We start from the raw sequence: 22,920 nt of genomic DNA on the forward strand, positions 1-22,920 counted from the left end.
GGGGTGGGTGCACAGCCCAAGTCCGAGTGACCAAAAGCAATCCGCTCCCCTCCGATCGTTCTCAGTGCCTACCTTCTCACACGCAAGGTAGGGCACACTGCTCTGGTCTGCCAGAGCACACACACCTACACACACCTACACATACACACCTATACACACCTACACACACACACACATACACACTTATACACACCCACCCTCTCTCTTCCCGGCACCCTGAGCAACCTCTTACCATTGGCCAGGTCCCCTAGCCCTCAGCATCTCCATCAAGGCTGAAGGGACCATTCAAGAAAACAGGAGACAGAGGTAAGCCTTCTGGGTGCTATCTTCACTATGGGCTATGGGTTTTAGTATGCAGGATTTGCAAGGCACTAGCTAAATGAACCCCTCTAAACAGTGCTGTTCACAGGGGTTTGTGCAGTGCATGGACACGTTGGCTAATTGCTGATAGAGGTTTTGATATTCCATTTTTTTATTGCTTTGGGATTTGAACATCTATTCTTGGTTTGGATGTCTAGTGTCTGATCATATCAAGTAAATATATTTATTTATTAAGTGTTTCCCTATTTCTTGCTTAGTGCACATCTGGCTTGGTAATTGTGACCGCTCAGGTATGGGCGAGCAGGTGACTTCGAGGAGTAGAGACGGCACTTTGACACGTTCTCAATTGAGACCTTAACATTTGATCCGATGTCAAATTTCATGCTGAACAGAGCAGTGGTTGGCGTACTTTTTAGGGATGAAGTTATGCACGTTCTTGATTGGATCCTTTAATTGGATTGTTAGCGCGTTGTACCAAGTCTTTTGATCCCTTCTAGTAACCATTGTGGTGACGGGGAAATTGGCACCCTGGATTGGAATCAGCAGGTTGAAGAGATTGGAGATATTATATTTGACAATGGGTCTATTCATATTTTGATCTAGTAACACTGGGCCAATTTTGCCTGAATTTCAATTTACATTTATTGACTGTACTTTTGGCTCTTCAGTTTTGCACAAATTAGTCTCACTGCTAATTTTGTGCATGTAAGTCTGTCAAAAATAAATCAGCTTTGCTTCCAGCTATTGGGAAGAATAAGAAAAACTGTCAAATCACTGAATATCAGGAATGCCCAACGCAGAGCCAAGCAAAACACAGAGGAAGTCTGTAGGCTGCACACACTCACACACACACTGTGTGCTGTGATGGTGTGTATAAAAGCAAGCCTCTGTCTTTAGTATCGTCCCTCTTTCACCCTCTTCCACCGTTGCCATGCGTTGTCATGGTTTCATGACTTTCTGAAAACTGACAGATCCAAGACCTTCCTCTATGCACCAATAAAGAGTAGAAAGTGTGCTGTTATAAATAGCAGAAGTATAAACTCACATTTAGATGGCTCTCTACCTCATATCAACAAAGAATGGATTTATGACTAAAATAAGGTGTTTTTTATTTATTTTTATCAGCACTCATCCCAAAAATAGAGACTCAATGTTCTTTCTGAAAGATAGGTGTGTTAGGTGTGTGTGTCTCTGTGAGGGTGGTGTTTGTGTGAGTCAGTGTTTAAGTGTATGTGTGTGTCTGCAAGTGTGTGTGTGCACATTGAATGAAGGTTTTCCTTGCAATCGTAACTCACTGCCATCCTGTCCACAAACCTCGGTGGAATTTCGAGTGTGAGTGTGAGTGTGAGTGTGAGTGTGAGTGCTGAGACAGGCCGGGACGTGGACTCATAAAGAACCTCTGTGAAGGCCGAGGAGGCGAGTCAGCTCTTTCTCTCTCTCTCTCTCTGTCTCCCTCTCTCTCTCTCTCTGTCTCTCTCTCTCTCTCTCTCTCTGTCTCTCTCTGTCTCTCTCTCTGTCTCTCTCTCTCTCTCTCTCTCTCTCTCTCTATCTATCTATCTCTCTCTCTCTCTGTCTCTCTCTCTCTCTTTATCTCTCTCTCTCTCTCTCTCTCTGTCTCTCTCAGTGATATTTTCCCTCACTCTCTCCAGCTAACCCTGAGGGCCAGTGCCTCATCCACGTTTCTCGCACTCCTCTCTCTCTTCCCTCGCTCTCCGTTTCCCTGCCGGCCTAAAGGACTCTCTCTCTTCCCTCGCTCTCCGTTTCCCTGCCGGCCTAGAGGACTCTCTCTCTCCCCTCGCTCTCCATTTCCCTGCCGGCCTAGAGGACTCTCTCTCCTCTCGTTTTCCAGGGCCTTTTTTGACCGGCCTGTTTCAGTTCAGTCCAAAGTCAGGCCCTGTGTTACTGTAGAGGCTGCACTCACAAGTTGCTGTCTGGTCCTTCTACACATTACAGGATGTAGCTGTCAATGATCTACTGAACATCGTTTAGACTGGCCTTTTCTTTTTATTTTCTCAGTATCTTCACAGCCAACAGTCCGTCTGGAATTGGCATTTTGTCTTTTATAGTGTCCAGAGATAGTCCTTTATAACCTACAGATGGTCGTGTCAGACATTGTTACTGTTTGTGTGGAGTGCGTGATGAATTAAGTATGAAGGCTAAGGAGGAGAGAGGAGAGAGAGAGTCCAAGGAGGAGAGAGAGAGAGAGAGAGAGAGAGAGAGAGAGAGAGAGAGAGAGGTCTGACTCAGAGTTTTCTGCACAACAAGCGGAAAAGCACACATGATAAATGTTCACCAATTCAAGTGAACCAAAACTTCTTATGATAACATAGTCAAAATGTTGTGACATTTTCTAGTAGGGAATAAAAAACAATGGTGATTCAGCAGTAAGACAAAATGCCCCAAAGAATGAACAGGGGGAAACAACCCATATTTACCAGCACCTTGTAAACCAATGTGTTGGGAAGATTCAGCAAAAAAACATGTTCCCACGACACCACTGCATATAATTGCAGGTACAGCAGCACTTACCAGATCAACTCTGACCCTTCACCTTTGACACACCACAGGCAGCCAATGATTAAAACTAAGATGGCCACCACCTCTTACAACAGTGAGCTCTGGGCTTTAAGGAAGGAGGTTTCAGGGGATTTTAGGGGACTCATATTTCATCTATTTGGGCTGTCTGTACCTTGGTAATGAATATTGAATTCCCTGACCTCAAAAATGTGTTCTACCAACCAAACGTCCAAACCGGACCCACAGCACACCCAAGCAGTTGGTAACAGAGTGATGCTGAGACTCTTTCAAATCTGTCATACAAAAACCAATGACTGCAAAGTTAAACAAACCATATGCACAAGGACTACTTTTAATGATTTCCACACAACAACAGAAAACCTTTACCAGAAGAACATTGCAGATGCAAAATGTGTTAACAACGACTGTTTGTGCTGTTGGTGCCGCCATTCTGTTACCAAAGTTCTTCAAGTAAATGTGTTTTCGTACAAAATTCTGTGGAAATTGTTAGAAGTCATCCAATGAGTTGAATGGTTTGTTTAACTTTACAATTACTGGTTTTTGTTTGACATACATTTTAGTCTCAGCATCACTCTGTTACCATGAAATTGCCCTGCAGGTACTGTAACATGGGCAAACAAATCCCTTTCCTTTGGATATGATTGGTTTCCATGGCTATTAGAGCTGTATCTAATGCAGTGACTTTCCAATGTGTGTGTTGGCGCTCTGAAATTCAAAGTCTTGCATATACAGTATATGCATTGTAGGAATACCATGACATTTAGTGAAGACATATCAACGACATTTGTGACTTCCTTTGTTGTCTCTGAAGATTGGGGATGGATGATACAGCCTTTGCCATACACACTACCAGTCAAAAGTTTTAGAACACCTACTCATTCAAAGGTTTTTCTTTATTTTAAATATTTTCTACATTGTAGAATAATACTGAAGACACCAAAACTATGAAATAACACGTATGGAATCATGTAGTAACCAAAAAAAGTGTTAACAAATCAAAATATATTTTATTTTATCTTCAATTAGCCACCCTTTGCCTTGATGACAGCTTTGTACACTCTTGGCATTCTCTCAACCAGCTTCACCTGGATAGCTTTTCCAGCAGTCTTGAATGAGATCCCACATATGCTGAGCACTTGTTGGTTCATAAGATTATGCTAATGTTTGAATCTAAGTCTCAGTAAAAAAATATATAAAATCCCTTTTCCTCAGTAAAATAAAATATACTGAAAGTTTAATCAATATGTCTTCTTTGTGTACTATGAACGCTTTATCAAAATGTTTCTTTATCAGTGTTCAGGTTGGGTTCAGGGTTCATGATCTCGCTCTCTGTGTTCAGTGCTTGGTTGACATGTCCTGTGTTTCCAGGTGGACTATGAGGATGTTGGAGGGGCTCATATTGGGACTCTTCGTCCTCAACGCAGTGGTGGCCAACCCCAGATTTGCCCGGCAGGTGGATTTCGACACGTATGACAGCGCCAACTATGATGTGGATCTAGAAAACTTGAATTTGGAGAATTCGAATGTCTTTGATTATGAAGATGGACTGACTATTGACGAACCTCAGGTAAGATACTGGGGGGAAATTGGAGGGATGGGTGACACAGATACTGAGATTTGACCTCAGACCCCGTTTGAACATTTTAAGGATGTATCCCTCTATCCACATGTCCTTGAAGCATTCACAATAGATGAAAGAAACTAGCAGATGACATACTTTAGCTTACACTGACTCAGTTATGACAGGTCGGTGAAAGAGGGAGGAACCTCACATCACAGACATCCTATGTTTTGAAGGTGAATGTATTATTTAGAATTTTGTACATTGTACGTATCACATTACTGTTTTGCCTTGGTTGATATTGCCTGCACTTTGCTAGCTCCATTTCCTGACTCAGACGTCAATGTCAAAGTGCCATGTAAGTTGGTGGATAAAGCATTGATCTTGTGGAAGATGGCGTGTTAATTTGTTGATGGGGACTTGTCATGGCTTTACACCCCACAGTATCCTGAGCCTCGATGATGGAATCTGTATTACTGAAACATTGGAAGAGTTCGAGACCCAAGGACTTGGGACTATATGTTTTTATCTGCAAAATGTATCGTTTTGAGATCATTTGTATTTTCAAGTCCCAGATCTCAGAACTGTTTTGTGATGTCTTCCTCTTTCACGACTCAATAAGTATACAGTCACATACAATTATTTTTGATTGACAACCCAGCATTGTGTGATTGGATTGCATATAGAACTTTATAGCACCACATGAACAGCTGTTTGCGCAGATAGAACCTTCAGATTTTTGTATCATATTGTAAATGTACTTGTAAAAGACCACTTAAAGAGCAACTCTATGTGAATATTATTTTTTGGGACCAAAATATCAAATATAACCTCAAAAGCTTTCCTGCTTATTAGTTTGAATGCTCATAGCTGACTGTAGTTTTCAACACTTGTCACTTTGGCCCAATTCCATGTATCCCTTTCCTCCCCCTTCTCTCCAAACTGCACTCGTTCACTCCCCCTCAAGGGTTGATTGGCACCGATGGATTGTACTGTATGCATGGACTGAAACTAGGGAGTCTTGAACGTTTTTGAGAGACATCTAATAAACTCTTCTAGGAAGAGCAATGGTTGAAGGTGTCATGTATTGTCATGTTGTGTCTTTCTGTCCTTTCCTTTCACCCTGTCTCCCTCTGCTGGTCGTATTAGGTTACCTTTTCTCCCCCGCTTTCCCCCAGCTGTTCCTTGTCTCCTCCTAACTACCCATTCACCCCGTTTCCCACCTGTTCCCTTTTTCCCTCTGATTAAGTCCTCTATATCTCTCTCTGTTTTTGTTCCTGTCCTTGTCGGATTCTTGTTTGTTGTGTTTCATGCCTGAACCAGACTATCGTCATGTTTGCTGTAACCTTGTCCTGTCGGAATCTGCCGGTCTATCTGAGCCTACCTATGTTTGGTTATTAAAGAAGCTCTGTTTAAGTTAATTCGCTTTTGGGTCCTCATTCACTCACCGTAACAGAAGAATCCGACCAAGAATGGACCCAGCGACTTCGGATCCTCTCCACTCAGCCGTCGGGATCCAGGGAGCGATGCTAGGCAGACACGAGCAGGAATTGTCTGCTGCTCGACATGCCGTTGAGACCCTGGCCACCCAAGTCTCCAACCTCACAGAACAGGTTCACCATCTCCGCCTCGATCCACCGGCCACTTCCAGGGCTTTCGAATCTCCGGAGCCCAGAATCAATAACCCGCCGTGTTACTCTGGGGAGCCCACTGAATGCCGCTCGTTCCTCACCCAGTGTGATATTGTGTTTTCTCTCCAGCCCAACACTTACGCCAGGAGCACTGCTCGTGTCGCCTACGTCATATCTCTCCTTACTGGACGGGCTCGTGAGTGGGGCACGGCAATCTGGGAGGCAAGGGCTGAGTGTACTAACCAGTATCAGGACTTTAAGGAGGAGATGATACGGGTTTTTGATCGATCTGTTTTTGGGGAGGAGGCTTCCAGGGCCCTGTCTTCCCTATGTCAAGGCAATCGATCCATAACAGACTACTCTATTGAGTTTCGCACTCTTGCTGCCTCCAGTGGCTGGAACGAGCCGGCCTTGCTCGCTCGTCTTCTGGAGGGTCTCCGCGCAGAGGTAAAGGATGAGATTCTCTCCCGGGAGGTTCCTTCCAGCGTGGATTCCTTGATTGAACTCGCTATTCGCATTGAGCGACGGGTTGATCTTCGTCACCGAGCTCGTGGAAAGGAGCCCCCCTCTCTCCGTTGCCCCCCTCTCCGCATCACTACCATCTTCCTCTGCCGGCTCGGGAGCTGAGCCTATGCAGCTGGGAGGTATCCGCATCTCGACTAAGGAGAGGGAACGGAGAATCACCAACCGCCTCTGTCTCTATTGCGGTTCTGCTGGTCATTTTGTCACTTCATGTCCAGTAAAAGCCAGAGCTCATCAGTAAGCGGAGGGCTACTGGTGAGCGCTACTACTCCTGTCTCTCCTTCAAGATCCTGCACTACCTTGTCGGTCCATCTACGCTGGACCGGTTCGTCAGCTTCCTGCAGTGCCTTAATAGACTCTGGGGCGGAGGGCTGTTTTATGGACGAGACCTGGGCTCGGGAACATGACATTCCTCTCAGACAGTTAAGGGAGTCCACGGCCTTGTTCGCCCTGGATGGTAGTCCTCTCCCCAGGATTCAGCGTGAGACGCTACCTTTAACCCTCACTGTTTCTGGTAATCATAGCGAAACCATTTCTTTTTTAATTTTTCGTTCACCTTTTACACCTGTTGTTTTGGGCCATCCCTGGCTAGTTTGTCATAATCCTTCCATTAATTGGTCTAGTAATTCTATCCTCTCCTGGAACGTCTCTTGTCATGTGAAATGTTTAATGTCTGCTATCCCTCCTGTTTCCTCTGTCTCTTCTTCACAGGAGGAGCCTGGTGATTTGACAGGGGTGCCGGAGGAATATCACGATCTGCGCACGGTGTTCAGTCGGTCCAGGGCCTCTCTTCCTCCACACCGGTCGTATGATTGTAGTATTGATCTCCTTCCGGGAACCACTCCCCCCCGGGGTAGACTATACTCTCTGTCGGCTCCCGAACGTAAGGCTCTCGAGGATTATTTGTCTGTAGCTCTTGACGCCGGTACCATAGTCCCCTCCTCCTCTCCCGCCGGAGCGGGGTTTTTTTTTGTCAAGAAGGACGGGTCTCTGCGCCCCTGCATAGATTATCGAGGGCTGAATGACATAACAGTGAAGAATCGTTATCCGCTTCCTCTTATGTCTTCAGCCTTCGAGATCCTGCAGGGAGCCAGGTTTTTCACTAAGTTGGACCTTCGTAACGCTTACCATCTCGTGCGCATCAGGGAGGGGGACGAGTGGAAGACGGCGTTTAACACTCCGTTAGGGCACTTTGAATACCGGGTTCTTCCTTTCGGCCTCGCTAACGCTCCAGCTGTCTTTCAGGCATTAGTCAATGATGTCCTGAGAGACATGCTGAACATCTTTGTTTTCGTTTACCTTGACGATATCCTGATTTTTTCACCGTCACTCCAGATTCATGTTCAGCACGTTCGACGTGTCCTCCAGCGCCTTTTAGAGAATTGTCTTTTTGTGAAGGCTGAGAAGTGCACTTTTCATGCCCCCTCCGTCACATTTCTCGGTTCTGTTATTTCCGCTGAAGGCATTAAGATGGATCCCGCTAAGGTCCAAGCTGTCATTGATTGGCCCGCCCCTAAGTCACGCATCGAGCTGCAGCGCTTTCTCGGCTTCGCGAACTTCTATCGTCGTTTCATCCGTAATTTCGGTCAGGTGGCAGCTCCTCTCACAGCCCTTACTTCTGTCAAGACGTGCTTTAAGTGGTCCGTTTCCGCCCAGGGAGCTTTTGATCTCCTCAAGAATCGTTTTACATCCGCTCCTATCCTTGTTACACCTGACGTCTCTAGACAGTTCGTTGTCGAGGTTGACGCGTCAGAGGTGGGCGTGGGAGCCATTCTTTCTCAGCGTTCCCTCTCTGACGACAAGGTCCACCCATGCGCGTATTTTTCTCATCGCCTGTCGCCGTCGGAACGTAACTATGATGTGGGAAACCGCGAACTGCTCGCCATCCGGTTAGCCCTAGGCGAATGGCGACAGTGGTTGGAGGGGGCGACCGTTCCTTTTGTCGTTTGGACTGACCATAGGAACCTTGAGTACATCCGTTCTGCCAAACGACTTAATGCGCGTCAGGCGCGTTGGGCGCTGTTTTTCGCTCGTTTCGAGTTCGTGATTTCTTATCGTCCGGGCTCTAAGAACACCAAGCCTGATGCTTTATCTCGTCTCTTCAGTTCTTCAGTAGCCTCCACTGACCCCGAGGGGATTCTCCCTGAGGGGCGTGTTGTCGGGTTGACTGTCTGGGGAATTGAGAGGCAGGTAAAGCAAGCGCTCACTCACACTCCGTCGCCGCGCGCTTGTCCTAGGAACCTTCTTTTCGTTCCCGTTCCTACTCGTCTGGCCGTTCTTCAGTGGGCTCACTCTGCCAAGTTAGCCGGCCACCCTGGCGTTCGGGGTACGCTTGCTTCCATTCGCCAGCGTTTTTGGTGGCCCACCCGGGAGCATGACACGCGTCGTTTCGTGGCTGCTTGTTCGGTCTGCGCGCAGACTAAGTCCGGTAACTCTCCTCCTGCCGGCCGTCTCAGGCCGCTTCCCATTCCCTCTCGACCGTGGTCTCACATCGCCTTAGATTTTGTCACCGGACTGCCTTCGTCAGCGGGGAAGACTGTTATTCTTACGGTTGTCGATAGGTTCTCTAAGGCGGCTCATTTCATTCCCCTTGCTAAGCTTCCTTCTGCTAAAGAGACGGCACAAATCATAATCGAGAATGTTTTCAGAATTCATGGCCTTCCGTCAGACGTCGTTTCGGACAGAGGTCCGCAATTCACGTCTCAATTTTGGAGGGAGTTTTGCCGTTTGATTGGGGCTTCCGTCAGTCTCTCTTCCGGCTTTCACCCCCAGTCTAACGGTCAAGCAGAACGGGCCAATCAGACTATTGGTCGCATCTTACGCAGTCTTTCTTTTCACAACCCTGCGTCTTGGTCAGAACAGCTCCCCTGGGCAGAATACGCCCACAACTCGCTTCCTTCGTCTGCGACCGGGCTATCTCCTTTTCAGAGTAGCCTCGGGTACCAGCCTCCGCTGTTCTCATCTCAGTTCGCCGAGTCCAGCGTCCCCTCCGCTCAGGCTTTTGTCCAACGTTGCGAGCGCACCTGGAAGAGGGTCAGGTCTGCACTTTGCCGTTATAGGACGCAGACTGTGAGGGCTGCTAATAAGCGTAGAACTAAGAGTCCTAGATATTGTCGCGGTCAGAGAGTTTGGCTCTCCACTCAGAACCTTCCCCTTAAGACGGCTTCTCGCAAGTTGACCCCGCGGTTCATTGGTCCGTTCCGTATTTCTCGGGTCATTAATCCTGTCGCAGTTCGACTTCTTCTTCCGCGATACCTTCGACGCGTCCACCCGGTCTTCCATGTCTCCTGTATCAAGCCCGTTCTTCGCGCCCCCGCTCGTCTCCCCCCCCCCCCCCCCCCCATCCTTGTCGAGGGCGCACCCATCTACAGGGTCCGCAGGATTTTGGACATGCGTCCTCGGGGCCGTGGTCACCAGTACCTCGTAGATTGGGAGGGGTACGGTCCTGAGGAGAGGAGTTGGGTTCCCTCTCGGGACGTGCTGGACCGTGCGCTGATCGAGGATTTCCTCCGTTGCCGCCAGGTTTCCTCCTCGAGTGCGCCAGGAGGCGCTCGGTGAGTGGGGGGGTACTGTCATGTATTGTCATGTTGTGTCTTTCTGTCCTTTCCTTTCACCCTGTCTCCCTCTGCTGGTCGTATTAGGTTACCTTTTCTCCCCCGCTTTCCCCCAGCTGTTCCTTGTCTCCTCCTAACTACCCATTCACCCCGTTTCCCACCTGTTCCCTTTTTCCCTCTGATTAAGTCCTCTATATCTCTCTCTGTTTTTGTTCCTGTCCTTGTCGGATTCTTGTTTGTTGTGTTTCATGCCTGAACCAGACTATCGTCATGTTTGCTGTAACCTTGTCCTGTCCTGTCGGAATCTGCCGGTCTATCTGAGCCTACCTATGTTTGGTTATTAAAGAAGCTCTGTTTAAGTTAATTCGCTTTTGGGTCCTCATTCACTCACCGTAACAGAAGGGAGAAGTTGAGTTTTGATTTGCGTGGGATTAGAGGTTCCATGCTTCTCAACTCTGATTATTACATTACATCTAGGGCTATTACAGCCGTGTAGCATTCGGAGTCAAATACTGCCGTTGCTGTGTCTGTAGACATTACTTGATGGGCTCAGTGAACATTTTTCCTCAGCTACAATGCCTTCAGACAGAGAATAATGCATACAATGACATTTTATTCATCTATGTCGAAAATCTTCATCGTTAGTCAGTCAGGTATTCAATTTCCCTCTGAAAGCAGGTGTATCCCCCCCCCCCCCCCCCTTGGGATTAGATTGTAGACTACAAACAATACTGTAGTCTTGCATTAGTGTGTTGGTTTATCAATGTGTAAATGATATCATAACTCTTTTTTCTCTAATGAGAGTGTGTGTGTGTGTGTGTGTGTGTGTGTGTGTGTGTGTGTGTGTGTGTGTGTGTGTGTGTGTGTGTGGGCATGTGCGTGTGTGTTGCTCCTGATAATCACTTGTTAAATTACCACATTTTTATTTCAAGCAATTACATCTAATTAAATCTCATTTACATTGGCCCAATGAAAACTCTTCTTGTCAAAATGAACAGGACAGATGGAGTATAGACCATAGGATCCAAAAGCCTTGCATACAATGCAATTGTCAGACTCGAGTACTCAATCTGACTCTGAAAGCAGGTGTATCTTTCCCCGCTTTGGGTTTACTACTTGGTTGGTTCTGGGTTTATTATCCAGTTCATCGTGATGCCATTTTGCATGGTCAAACCCTTCATCCACAATAGGGGGCAGGCCCTATAGCCTGCCGTTACCACCTGGATATTTATGTCTATGTGTCAGTTAGATCAGTTATTTATCAATGTTACAAAACGAGACATCTGATTTACTGTCACTGCTGGTTTAAACTGCCCATTTTTCAGAATATTTCAAATTGGCTGTGGGGAGAAGAAAAACATGCATGAGGGGGGGCTGGGGGGTTAGATTGAAATGTATCCATTGAGCAGTACATCCGGACGTGATTGGGAATCCCATAGGGCGGCGCACAATTGGCCCAGCGTCGTCCGTGTTTGGCCGGGGCAGGCCGTCATTGTAAATGAGAATTTGTTCTTAACTGACTTGCCTGGTTAAATAAATGTTAAATACAAATAAAATAAATAAATACAGCTGCAGGGTTCGAGCCTCTCAACTCACTTGCATACAATGTATTCATAAAGGGCTGGGAAAGGGATACAATTAGGACAGGAATGTAGCTACATTAGACATGGAACTAGTATGGCAAGTATGGATCAAAGTCAATGAGTGGCGTTTCTGTTGGTGAGAGGTGTTAGTACCTTCTACAGTAGCCTGTAGATACCGATGGCCTATGTGGCAAAGGATATTATAGCCCTTGTTGTTAAGTTCAATTCTAACCCACATTTGGCCCAGGTCTGACATCGGCATGCTAACATGGGCCAAACTGCTCTGTGCTAGCCAGAACCCAAAGGTTTGTAAGTGGGCCAGAGGGTTCTGTCGGACATTAAACAATCTGAACAATAAAAAGCACCCAAATGAGTCCAAAATGGCGGAAAGAGGAGAGTGAGCAGACAGAGCGCTGCCCATGCTAGAAGAAGCCTTCAACGGCCCAAGTTGGATGTGATGCAACTAGTCTGCAATGCAGGTTTGGCCAGAGAACACTAAAACAGCCCATTTCAGCCAATGTTCCCGTTTATTTTATTTTGTAACAAAGACACAATGCCAAAACTATGTCAGGCTGGCATGAGGCTCAACAGCGGGATCAGATTTTCGACTCGTTCCTCTTGAGCCAAACCATTTAAACTGAACCCGATGTGGTATGCCACCATCCAAGTCAGTCCCACAATCCAATGCACATTTGGCTATTATGACATGAGGGATCTGTGTACAAAACAATGTTGTAGTCTTTCATTAGTCTGCTGGGTTATCAATGTGCAATCTCATGTTCTAATGGCTCAGTTTAATGATGTTAATGCAGAGTGTGTGTGTGTGTGTGTGTGTGTGTGTGTGTGTGTGTGTGTGTGTGTGTGTGTGTGTGTGTGTGTGTGTGTGTGTGTGTGTGTGTGTGTGTGTGTGTGTGTGTGTGTGTTGTTTTGGATAATCACATCTGTTAAATTATTATAAATTTATTTCAAGCAATTACAGCTAATTACATCTCATTTACATTGTCCCAATTCAAACTCTTCTCCTCAGTATAAACAGGACAGACGGAGTACAGTGCATGTAATCCAAAAGCCTTGGAATGATTCAGGGGAAAGAGAAACGGATACAGGAGAAAACAAAGCCTTGGAATGATTCAGGGGAAAGAGAAACGGATACAGGAGAAAACAAAGCCTTGGAATGATTCAGGGGAAAGAGAAACGGATACAGGAGAAAACAAAGCCTTGGAATGATTCAGGGGAAAGAGAAACGGATACAGGAGAAAACAAAGCCTTGGAATGATTCAGGGGAAAGAGAAACTGATACAGGAGAAAACAAAGCCTTGGAATGATTCAGGGGAAAGAGAAACGGATACAGGAGAAAACAAAGCCTTGACAATAGTGTAGATAGAAGACAGGGAAAACTCCAGCAGTTCCCTTCAGACCTTCTCTTCAGTGGTGTGTGTGTGCTGGGGAAAATATACTCTAGATCGCTCTCACATGATTAACATTTTCAGTGCGATTATAGAATATTTGTTAGTGTGTGGCAGCGCTTTCCCTTGATACAGTTGGCTACTGAAGGGTGAGAGGGCAGATTTAGGAAAAAGGATGTAGAGTGGGAAAGGGGATCATGCAGACTGGAAGTAGTCCTCCCTCACCAAGTCAGAGGAGACTCAACTATGATCTCTGCTTTCTCTTTCCAGCTCTCTATTGCCTTTCTTTATTCTGCAGCTCGTCTGACCCTAACCCTAAGAAGCGTCACACTTTTCTCCTGTAAACTGTAATCCAAGGCCAGAGTTACTGATCTGGTGCATTTAAAGCTCTTTGCAGACACTCCTAGAACAGGAGCTGACTTGGTTTAGAGCACTGTAGAGTATGTGTCTGTTGTGAATAGGTCACAGGTCACATTGCATCAGCAACATGCAAATAGAAGCTTGTAATGCTCTCTTTGGTCTATTTAAATGGTACCTCTAAGCAGCTTCAGAATAGCAGCTTTAGAGACAGTGCTAGGGGCCACTCGTGGAAAACAAGTGAAGTTATGTAATAAAAATGTGTAGCTTTATTCTGTTTATAACTGATTGTTATTAGCCTCTAGTGGTGTCCTTAAAGATGTTAATACCAGACCTGGGTCAAATACAGCCAGGTATGGAAAACACTTTCAAATACCTGAACTGCACTTCATTTAGTTTTCCCATTACAATAGAACCAATAGAATAGTCCTAAAAGTTCAAATTTCAAGTTCAATCAAGCTCATCTAAAATGTTGTACCTCTGATTGCTCAGGTGACCTATGACTTTGTGATTGGCAGTTGCTGCACATGGACAGGGATTAGTGTTTTCATCAACTTATGTCGTGTCATCTGGGCACCACAAGTCCCTATTAGCCCACTTAGCTAAACCCTAAACGTGAGCCCAGGGAGCTAAGCAAGTGTTTAAGTCCTTCATCACGTGTAACTAGGTCACCAAGCTTTATAGCAGAAAGCCTTTCAATGGACAACATATTGCAAACAAGCGCTCTGCAAAATGTATTTCTTACCATTAGAATGCATTAACTTGATGTCTTACCAAGGTAAATTATTTTAGTCCACTGGCAGGATTGAAACAAGTCTGAATTATCTTGTATTTCCTGGGGAAGCTAAATCAACCAAAAAAAGTAAATGCATTTTCTGGGTGAGTGAGAGAAACAAGTCATTTTTACTTCCTTATCTCAAACAGAAAAATCTAGGTAAGATTGACATTTTTTGCAGTGTTGCTGCAATGTATCTTGTGTTATCATGAAGCCATCATTGAGCGAAGTTGGCCTTTGTAGAGAGCGGCAGTGGGCCCTGAGAAAGACACACAGAACATTACACAAAGGCAGATGGAACGTATGTATACAGATGTACATGTGTGTACAGTCCCATATGCCTGCCATTGAACCCATACTGTGCGTTCGGAAAGTAATCAGACCCCTTGACTTTTTCCACATTTTGTTACTTTATGGCCTTATTCTAAAATTGATTAAATTGTTTTTCCCTCATGAATCTACACACAATACCCCATAATGACAAAGCAAAAACAGGTATACATTTTTTGCTAACTTATCAAAAAAAAAATATATATATATATATCACATTTACATAAGTATTCAGACCCTTTACGCAATACTTTGTTGAAGCACCTTTGTCAGTGATTACAGCCTCGGGTCTTGGGAATGATGCGACAAGCTAGGCATACCTGTATTTGGGAAGTTTCTCCCAATCTTCTCTGAAGATCCTCTCAAGCTCTATCAGGTTGGGTGGGAAGCGTTGCTGCACAGCTATTTTCAGGTCTCTCCAGAGATGTTCGATCGGGTTCAGGTCCGGGCTTTGGCTGGGCCACTCAAGGACATTCAGAGACTTGTTCCAAAGCCACTCCTGCGTTGTCTTGGCAGTGTGCTTAGGGTTGTTGTCCTGTTGGAAGGTGAAACCTTGCGTCTGTCTGAGGTCCTGAGCGCTCTGGAGCAGGTTGTCATCAAGGATCTCTCTGTACTTTTCTCCATTCATCTTTCCCTCAATCCTGACTAGTCTCCCAGTCCCTGCCGCTGAAAAACATCCCCACAGCATGACGCTGCCACCACCATGCTTCAATGTAGGGATGGTGCCAGGTTTCCTCCAGATGTGACCCTTGGCATTCAGGCCAAATAGTTCATTCTTGGTTTCATCAGACCAAATAATGTTGTTTCTCATGGTCTGAGAGTCTTTAGGTGCCTTTTGACAAACTCCAAGAGGTCTGTCATGTGCCTTTTACTGAGAAGTGGCTTCCGTCTGGCCACTACCATAAAGGCCTGATTGGTGTTCTCCCATCTCCACAGAGGAACTCTGGAGTTCCGTCAGAGTGACCATCGGATTCTTGGTCACTTCCCTGACCAAGGCCCTTCTCCCCTGATTGCTCAGTTTGGCCAGCTCTAGGAAGAGCCTTGGTGGTTCCAAACTTCTCCCATTTAAGAATGATGGAGGCCACTGTATTTTTGGGGACCTTCAATGCTGCAGACATGTTTTGGTACCCTTCCGAGATCTGTGCCGCGACACAATCCTTTCTCAGAGTTCTATGGACAATTCCTTCGACATCATGGCTTGGTTTTTGCTATGACATGCACTGTCAACTGTGGGACCTTATATAGACAGGTGTGTGCCTTTCCAAATCATGTCCAATCAATTGAATTTACCACAGGTGGACTACAATCAAATTGTAGAAACATCTCAAAGGATGATCAATGGAAACAGGATGCACCTGTGCTCAATCTCGAGTCTCATAGCAAAGGGTCTGAATACTTATGTAAATAAGGTATTTTCTGTGTTTTTTTTATTATTCATTTGCTAAAAATTCCACACCAAAAAATGCTTTTTCATTATGGGGTATTGTGTATAGATTGATGAGAAAAAAAATATTGAATTCATTTTAGAATAAGGCTGTAATGTAACAAAATGTGAAACAACGGAAGGGGTACAAATACTTCCCGAATGCACTGTATTTGTTTAAAATTATTGTTTATATGTAAAGAAGCACTTTCCAACATACCACTTCACCCCTATGTGCATGGAGTACCAATATACATATTCTAAAGTTATTCATTCCATTTGCCGGTTTTGGGTTCCATTGTATATCTTCTTGGACCTAAACAAGTCTGATATTGTCTGACAACTAGAAGACTCCTAGACAAACCCATTCAGCCTCTTCCTGCACATTGTTTTAACTTACTGGTTTTATCTGTTCAAATAAACTACATCCAAATGGGTGATCATGTGTGGTATACACTCTGACAATGACCTAACATATAAACTATTCTGTGAGGCTAGGACTTTGTGGTAAATGCGATTCCTTGGTTGGTTTCGTGACGTGTTTAATGGTGTCACAGCTTGGTTTGGAAGAGTGGTGGTATTATGCATAGATCTCTCTAGAGTTGTGAAGTTTCTAAAGAGATGCATTGGCGAGACCAGAAAATAATGTTTGTGAGAGAGCAAGAAGGCAATGCTGCACAGAAAGATCTGTATGCTTCAAATCAGCTCCTCTATTTCACATTATGGAACTTCAAAACTCTCTCTCTGCACATTTTGTATTCCCACGTTGTTTCCCAGAGTTGGGTTTTTTTTTGGTAGCCAAGCTTTCGCCTCTCGTTTCCCCCGAGTTTGTATGTTTGCTTTTTGGGGGGAGGAGGAGGGGCATCAGCAGCAAGCAAACTAACTCTGTGCAAGACTACTCAAAGGCCTACCTTGTTGTCTCATAAACTCTGCCACTCCCAAACTCTCAAAAACGTGCATTTTCAATTTCATACCCGTTCTACGTGGCTACGTTTACAAACGTCCCCATTTTACTGTACATGCCTTTCCATGCATCTAAATGTGTATCTACTTTTAGGAACTTCATTATACAGCAACATACACTTTGTGGAGAGTTGCCTCTAGGTAAGTCTCAGGCTACCTCAGGTTAGGAATCTGTGGTGAGTTGCCTTTAGGTAAGTCTCAGGCTACCTCAGGTTAGGAATCTGCCTGACACGGAGTGAAAGTCGATGGACAGCTTCTCTCAACATTGGTTGAGAGAAGTGGAGTGAAATATGCATTTTTGCAGCTACCATGTGTCTCTTGGTTCCACAAGGACCATTCCCTCTTTTGGAAGATAGGATCAGCCCATGGGTGTAAGAGAGTCAGATATTACCTTTTGCACATTGTGGGGTTTCAGCGCCCCTGTGTGGCTAATAATAGAACTGCATGGAATTACTCTGGTGGTTTGCTGAATAGCAAGGACAATGAAGGCCCTTAAAGTGTCTATCACATTCTTAACATTAGTTCAGAGTAGATATTTCTTTATTGTCTGATTTTCAGATATTTGCTTTACATGCAAGAAAATGCACTGTAGTCAGGTGGCATAGGCCAGACATAACATCTAACAAACAAAACAAGAATGACAGTTCTTACCCCTCTCTTCCACATTACATAACATAGGAACATGTAGCTGTGTTGGAAGTGTTGCATTATGTTCATCTGTTTAGGAGGTGAGATGTATAGCTTAAAGCACAGTAGAAAGATGCAGTTGATATCATAACTGGTATTAAAACAATGAGTGTGTCGTGCTTTGCTGTGAGGCACTATCAGAACATACTATGGGGGCCCTCTTACAGCCAAAGACCGCTTCTGGAAAGTGTGTCGTTAGGATTTCAAAATGTCCTCTTGACATTAAATATTTCGGCTGTCTGTTTGGTAAATTTCAGCCGAAATGCTTTGACATTCTGGCACACACACACACACCTCATTGGGTTCTGAGGAGTGTGAGAACATGGAGAGGTGAAGGTCAACAGGATAAGATGTGACTGAGTTTTGGAGATTTTCTTTAGATGTAGGCCTACCTTGTAGTGTGACTGTTTATTTGCTTTCTAAACAAACCAAACACCTGCTGTGGTCATCATTCCACATGAAACAGGTTATAAACAGGTTATGAAACAGGTTATGAAACAGGTTATGAAACAGGTTATAAACAGGTTATAAACAGGTTATAAACAGGTTATAAACAGGTCATGAAACAGGTTATGAAACAGGTTATAAACAGGTTATAAACAGGTTATGAAACAGGTTATAAACAGGTTATAAACAGGTCATGAAACAGGTTATGAAACAGGTTATAAACAGGTTATAAACAGGTTATAAACAGGTCATGAAACAGGTTATGAAACAGGTTATAAACAGGTTATAAACAGGTTATAAACAGGTTATGCACTCCCCAAGTTGAAGACCCACAACTGTCAGTTAAAAGGGAAGTTCGGTATTTTACAAGTTGTCGAATGGTTCGGCACACTGAAAACGTCTTTACAAATTGAAAAAAACAAACATGGATTACGGTTTCCCCTGATCCATAGACTACTTTTAGGGTGAGGAAGTTTCTTACATAAAATTGTAAAATACTGAACTTCCCCTTTAATGAAAATGATGTTTCATTTTTAGAGGACGTTCCTATTGTATAGTGGCGAAAAGTTGGTTTGTGCCACACCTGTGATGTTTGAACTGATGCTCACTATCCTAGGCGGCAGGGTAGCCTAGTGGTTAGAGCGTTGGACTAGTAACCAGAAGGTTGCAAATTCAAATTCCTGAGCTGACAAGGTACAAATCTGTCGTTCTACCCCTGAACAGGCAGTTAACCCACTGTTCCTAGGCCGTCATTGAAAATAAGAATTTGTACTTAACTTGCCTAGTTAAATCAAGGTAAATAATCCTGTTAATTTTGACCAAACATTTTACAGTTATGTTTACAAACCAACAGACCGTGGTGAATGTGGTATCAGTGAGAAATCTGTAATAAAATATCTGTAAAACAGGGTGAGAATAGTCTTGTTTCCTTGGTTGGAAGGTGGAGTTTCCCCACTAAAAACCCTTTATGTTGTGCCTTTACCCAGATTGCACTTGTATTCTTCTCTCATCTCAGTTTGTGGTCCGAAATTGCACCCAGACATTTGTATCCACATTTTCCAATTCCTGGCTGGGATATTTGGGGGGAGGGCAACCCTTGAGGGTCTTCCTCAAATCAATATTCATGTCGTCAATTTTTTTTCAACAATCACCTGTAGATATTAAGCAATATACCAAGTCCTCCACTACTTGGCCATTACCAGTGTCATGATCATTTAGGAGGTTTATCATGACTGAGTAATCTGCATGCACAATGATGTGTCTCCGTTCCTGGTTGCTTCTTCAGTCATCTGTACATAAATGTCATAGGTGAAACAGCATAGCCCTGAGGTGCCCCTGTTAAGCTACACCTGTGAATGACTGATACAATAACTGTCTCTGGATCTTCTATTCTCTCTGAACGGTAGAAGTCAGGATGTCTAGAAGTCCTCATGTCCCTGGTCCTTTTCCTGGGCATTCTTTAGCTACTCGTGTTGTATCCAAACATTTCATTCCTGTTTGGTCGCTGTTAAGATTTATTGCCTATTGAGCATGGTCATACATAACGTTGTCCTGTGACATAAATTGGGTACTGATGAGATGATTATTGATATTGAACTCAAAATCAGTGCTTCACACTCTGCACGGCTGGACCAAAAGACGTAGAGCTTCCGGTCTATGAGCGACAGTGGCTTTTGAAGCCTCCGGTTACTCAGTAAGTGAGGCTACTGCTCTCTGGTGATCTCTGGTGCTCACTGGCGTTCTCTGGTGGTGTCTGGCGCTCTCTGGTGGTCTCTGGTGGTCTCTGGTGCTCTCTGGCGCTCTCTGGTGGTCTCTGGCGCTCTCTGGTGGTCTCTGACTCTCTCTGGCGCTCTCTGGTGGTCTCTGGCTCTCTCTGGTGGTCTCTGGCGCTCTCTGGCGCTCTCGGGCGCTCTCGGGCGCTCTCGGGCGGTCTCTGGCGCTCTCTGATGGTCTCTGGCGCTCTCTGGTGGTCTCTGGCGCTCTCTGGTTGTCTCTGGCGCTCTTTGGTGCTCTCTGGGGCTCTCTGGTGGTCTCTGGTGGTCTCTGGTGGTCTCTGGCGCTCTCTGGTTGTCTCTGGCGCTCTTTGGTGCTCTCTGGCGCTCTCTGGTGGTCTCTGGTTGTCTCTGGTGGTCTCTGGTTGTCTCTTGCGGTCTCTGGCGGTCTCTGGTTGTCTCTGGCAGTCTCTGGTGGTCTCTGGCGCTCTCTGGCGCTCTCTGGTTGTCTCTGGTGGTCTCTGGCGGTCTCTGGTTGTCTCTGGCGGTCTCTGGTGGTCTCTGGCGCTCTCTGGTGGCGCACCTCCTGCATTAGCAATGACTCCCTCTGTCGCTGTCTTTCCCACAGATAGAGATTGGCACACTGGCCCCACCGGATTATAACTACCCTGGCCCTGGGGGCCCTGCATCACTGGAGGAGGAAGAGCAGGAGGAGTTGCCCCTAACACCCCAGCTCATCCCCCAAGGCTCAGGGGGGTCTGGGGTACTCATGGGCCCCGACGCACAGGGAGGTCTGTATACACACATACACACACCCACAGCACATACACCATGTCACCTCACACTATGAGCCCATACACAGGGAGGTCTGTATACACACACCCACAGCACATCCACTCTGTCACCTCACACTATGAGTCCATACACACAGGGAGAGGAAGGTATGTGTCCAGTACTGACAGTGATACATAACACACAACCTTCCCTCTTAACGCCTACCCATGCAAATCGACCCCTTTTTACAATCATCCTTCGTCATTTCCAAATGCATGAGTTCCATTTAACTGTCTGACATTAGTTAAATGTGTGATACTCAACCATAAATCTCATAAACTTTTTGTAATGTCACCTAATCATCATTGTAAACATGACTCACTAGCCCTAAACTGAATCATGGTCCACTGTGCTCTAACCTGTCTCTTCTAACACCTAATCTTGTCTCTAACAAGAGGAGGAGCTGCGCCTGAGTCCCATTGACATTCTTCATATCTCCGGGGACTTTGGGGGTTCCACGGGTTCTGGAGGTTCCGGTGGCTCTGGGGTTTCCGGAGGTTCTGGGGGTTCTGGAGACCTTTTGGCTTCCGGTTCTGGGGACCTTTTGGTTTCTGGAGGCACAGGGGGTTCCAGGGAAATTGGTTCAGCAGGTTCTGGGGATCTTGGTTCTGGGGGTTCCAGGGTCCTTGGTTCCGGAGACTCTGTGGGTTCCGGAGACTCTGTGGGTTCCGGGGACCTTGGATTCGGAGGCTCTGTGGGTTCCGGGGACCTTGGATCCGGAGGCTCTGTGGGTTCCGGGGACCTTGGTTCTGGACGCTCTGGGGGTTCTGGGGACCTTGGTTCTGGAGGCTCTGGGGGTTCCGGAGATCTTGGTTCCCGTGACTCTGGAGGATCCGGCACCCTCCTAGGCTCAGGGGGTTCCGGGGTCATATTGGGTTCCAGTACTGGGGGTTCTGGAGGTTCCGGGGACTCAGGAATAATACTTATATCTGGAGGTCAGTACCTATACGTATACAGACTACACTGTAGAAGTATACAGATAGTTGGTTGGGCCTATAGTGGCCTTGTGAACCTAGTACAGTTCCAAGCACTGATTGATACGCTAAGACTATATGGGATTTCATTGCATTTCTAAATTTGCCTTTTCATTTAACTGCTTTGTGCTGGTTAAATGTGGATTGATAATGCTTTCTTGTGACTTGCTACTTGTCGTCATTGTAAACCCTGTGTAATTGCTTTGTCACTTACAGTATCATTATCATTGTAAACATCACTCATTGTCCAACCATTGTCATTGTAAACGTCACTCATTGTCCTACCATTGTCATTGCATTTACATACCATAAGTTCCTAATCATTGTCAACCTAACCCACTGTCAAACCATGTTTGAGAATGATTGATTGATTGGCTGATTGAATGATTGTTGATTGACAGTCCATCCCATCCCACGAGAAGCACTAACCTGTCTCCTAACCCCTCCCCTTGGCTCTAATAAGAGGAGGAGCTGCCCCTCATTCCTGACACTACCCCCCAGGAGGCATCGGGTGCTTCTGGGGAGTCTGGGGCCTCTGGCACCTCAGGGGCCTCAGGGCCTGGGGACTCCGACTCTGGTGGGTCAGAGGTCACATTAATCCCTGACCCTGAAGGTCAGTACCACCAAACAAAGAAACAATAAGAAAACAGATCTCTATGGTATTAACCCATCATATCATGTGTGTAACGATAACAGGGGTAAAGGTCCCAAAAACTTTGAGCATAAAGCATGCTCTGCTGCCATGTCCGTATTTGGACAAGAGGAGGTGACCAAATAATCTGGTCAAGAGATGCTTTTCAAAGGATTTGTGGTTGACAAGTATGAATCTCCAATTCCAGCTAAGAAAACTGTTCCAATGTACCTAGAGTTAAAGGAGAAGGTTTACATACACCTTAGCCAGATACATTTAAACTCAGTTTTTCACAATTCCTGACATTTAATCAGAGTAAAAATTCTTAGGTAAGTTAAGATCACCACTTTATTTTAAGAATGTGAAACGTCAGAATAATAGTAGAAATTGATTTATTTCAGCTTTTATTTCTTTCATCACATTCTCATTGGGTCAGAAGTTTACATACACTAAATTAGTATTTGATAGCATTGCCTTTCAATTGTTTAACTTGGGTCAAATGTTTTGCGTAGCTTTCCACAAGCTTCCCACAATAAGTTGGGTGAATTTTGGCCCATTCCTCCTGACAGAGCTGGTGTAACTGAGTCAGGTTGGTAGGCCTCCTTGCTCGCACAAGCTTTTTCAGTTCTGCCCACAAATTTTCTATGGAATTGAGGTCAGGGATTTGTGAT

The 22,920-nt window shown here is 45.3% G+C and overlaps 1 protein-coding gene across 7 annotated transcripts in view; it reads left to right on the plus strand.

Moving 5' to 3' along the window:
• Positions 1-22,920, plus strand: part of LOC110499894 (epiphycan) — a 27,736-nt gene continuing 4,816 nt past the window's right edge. For 2 of the 7 annotated variants that reach the window (XM_090213672.1, XM_090213674.1), the window contains exons 1-3: positions 318-534; positions 4,228-4,426; positions 20,439-20,601. In XM_090213672.1, the coding sequence (XP_090069798.1) occupies positions 4,235-4,426; positions 20,439-20,601 (355 nt within the window). In that variant the 5' untranslated portion in view covers positions 318-534; positions 4,228-4,234. Of the gene's footprint in view, positions 535-4,227; positions 4,427-20,438; positions 20,602-21,039; positions 21,580-22,081; positions 22,232-22,920 lie in introns of all 7 variants that reach the window. The other 5 variants (XM_090213668.1, XM_036957153.2, XM_090213670.1 and 2 more) reach the window with 5 other exon arrangements.

Source organism: Oncorhynchus mykiss, chromosome 21, assembly GCF_057628025.1.
Source record: "Oncorhynchus mykiss isolate SJ-2025 chromosome 21, ASM5762802v1, whole genome shotgun sequence".
Classification (NCBI taxonomy): Eukaryota; Metazoa; Chordata; class Actinopteri; order Salmoniformes; family Salmonidae; genus Oncorhynchus; species Oncorhynchus mykiss.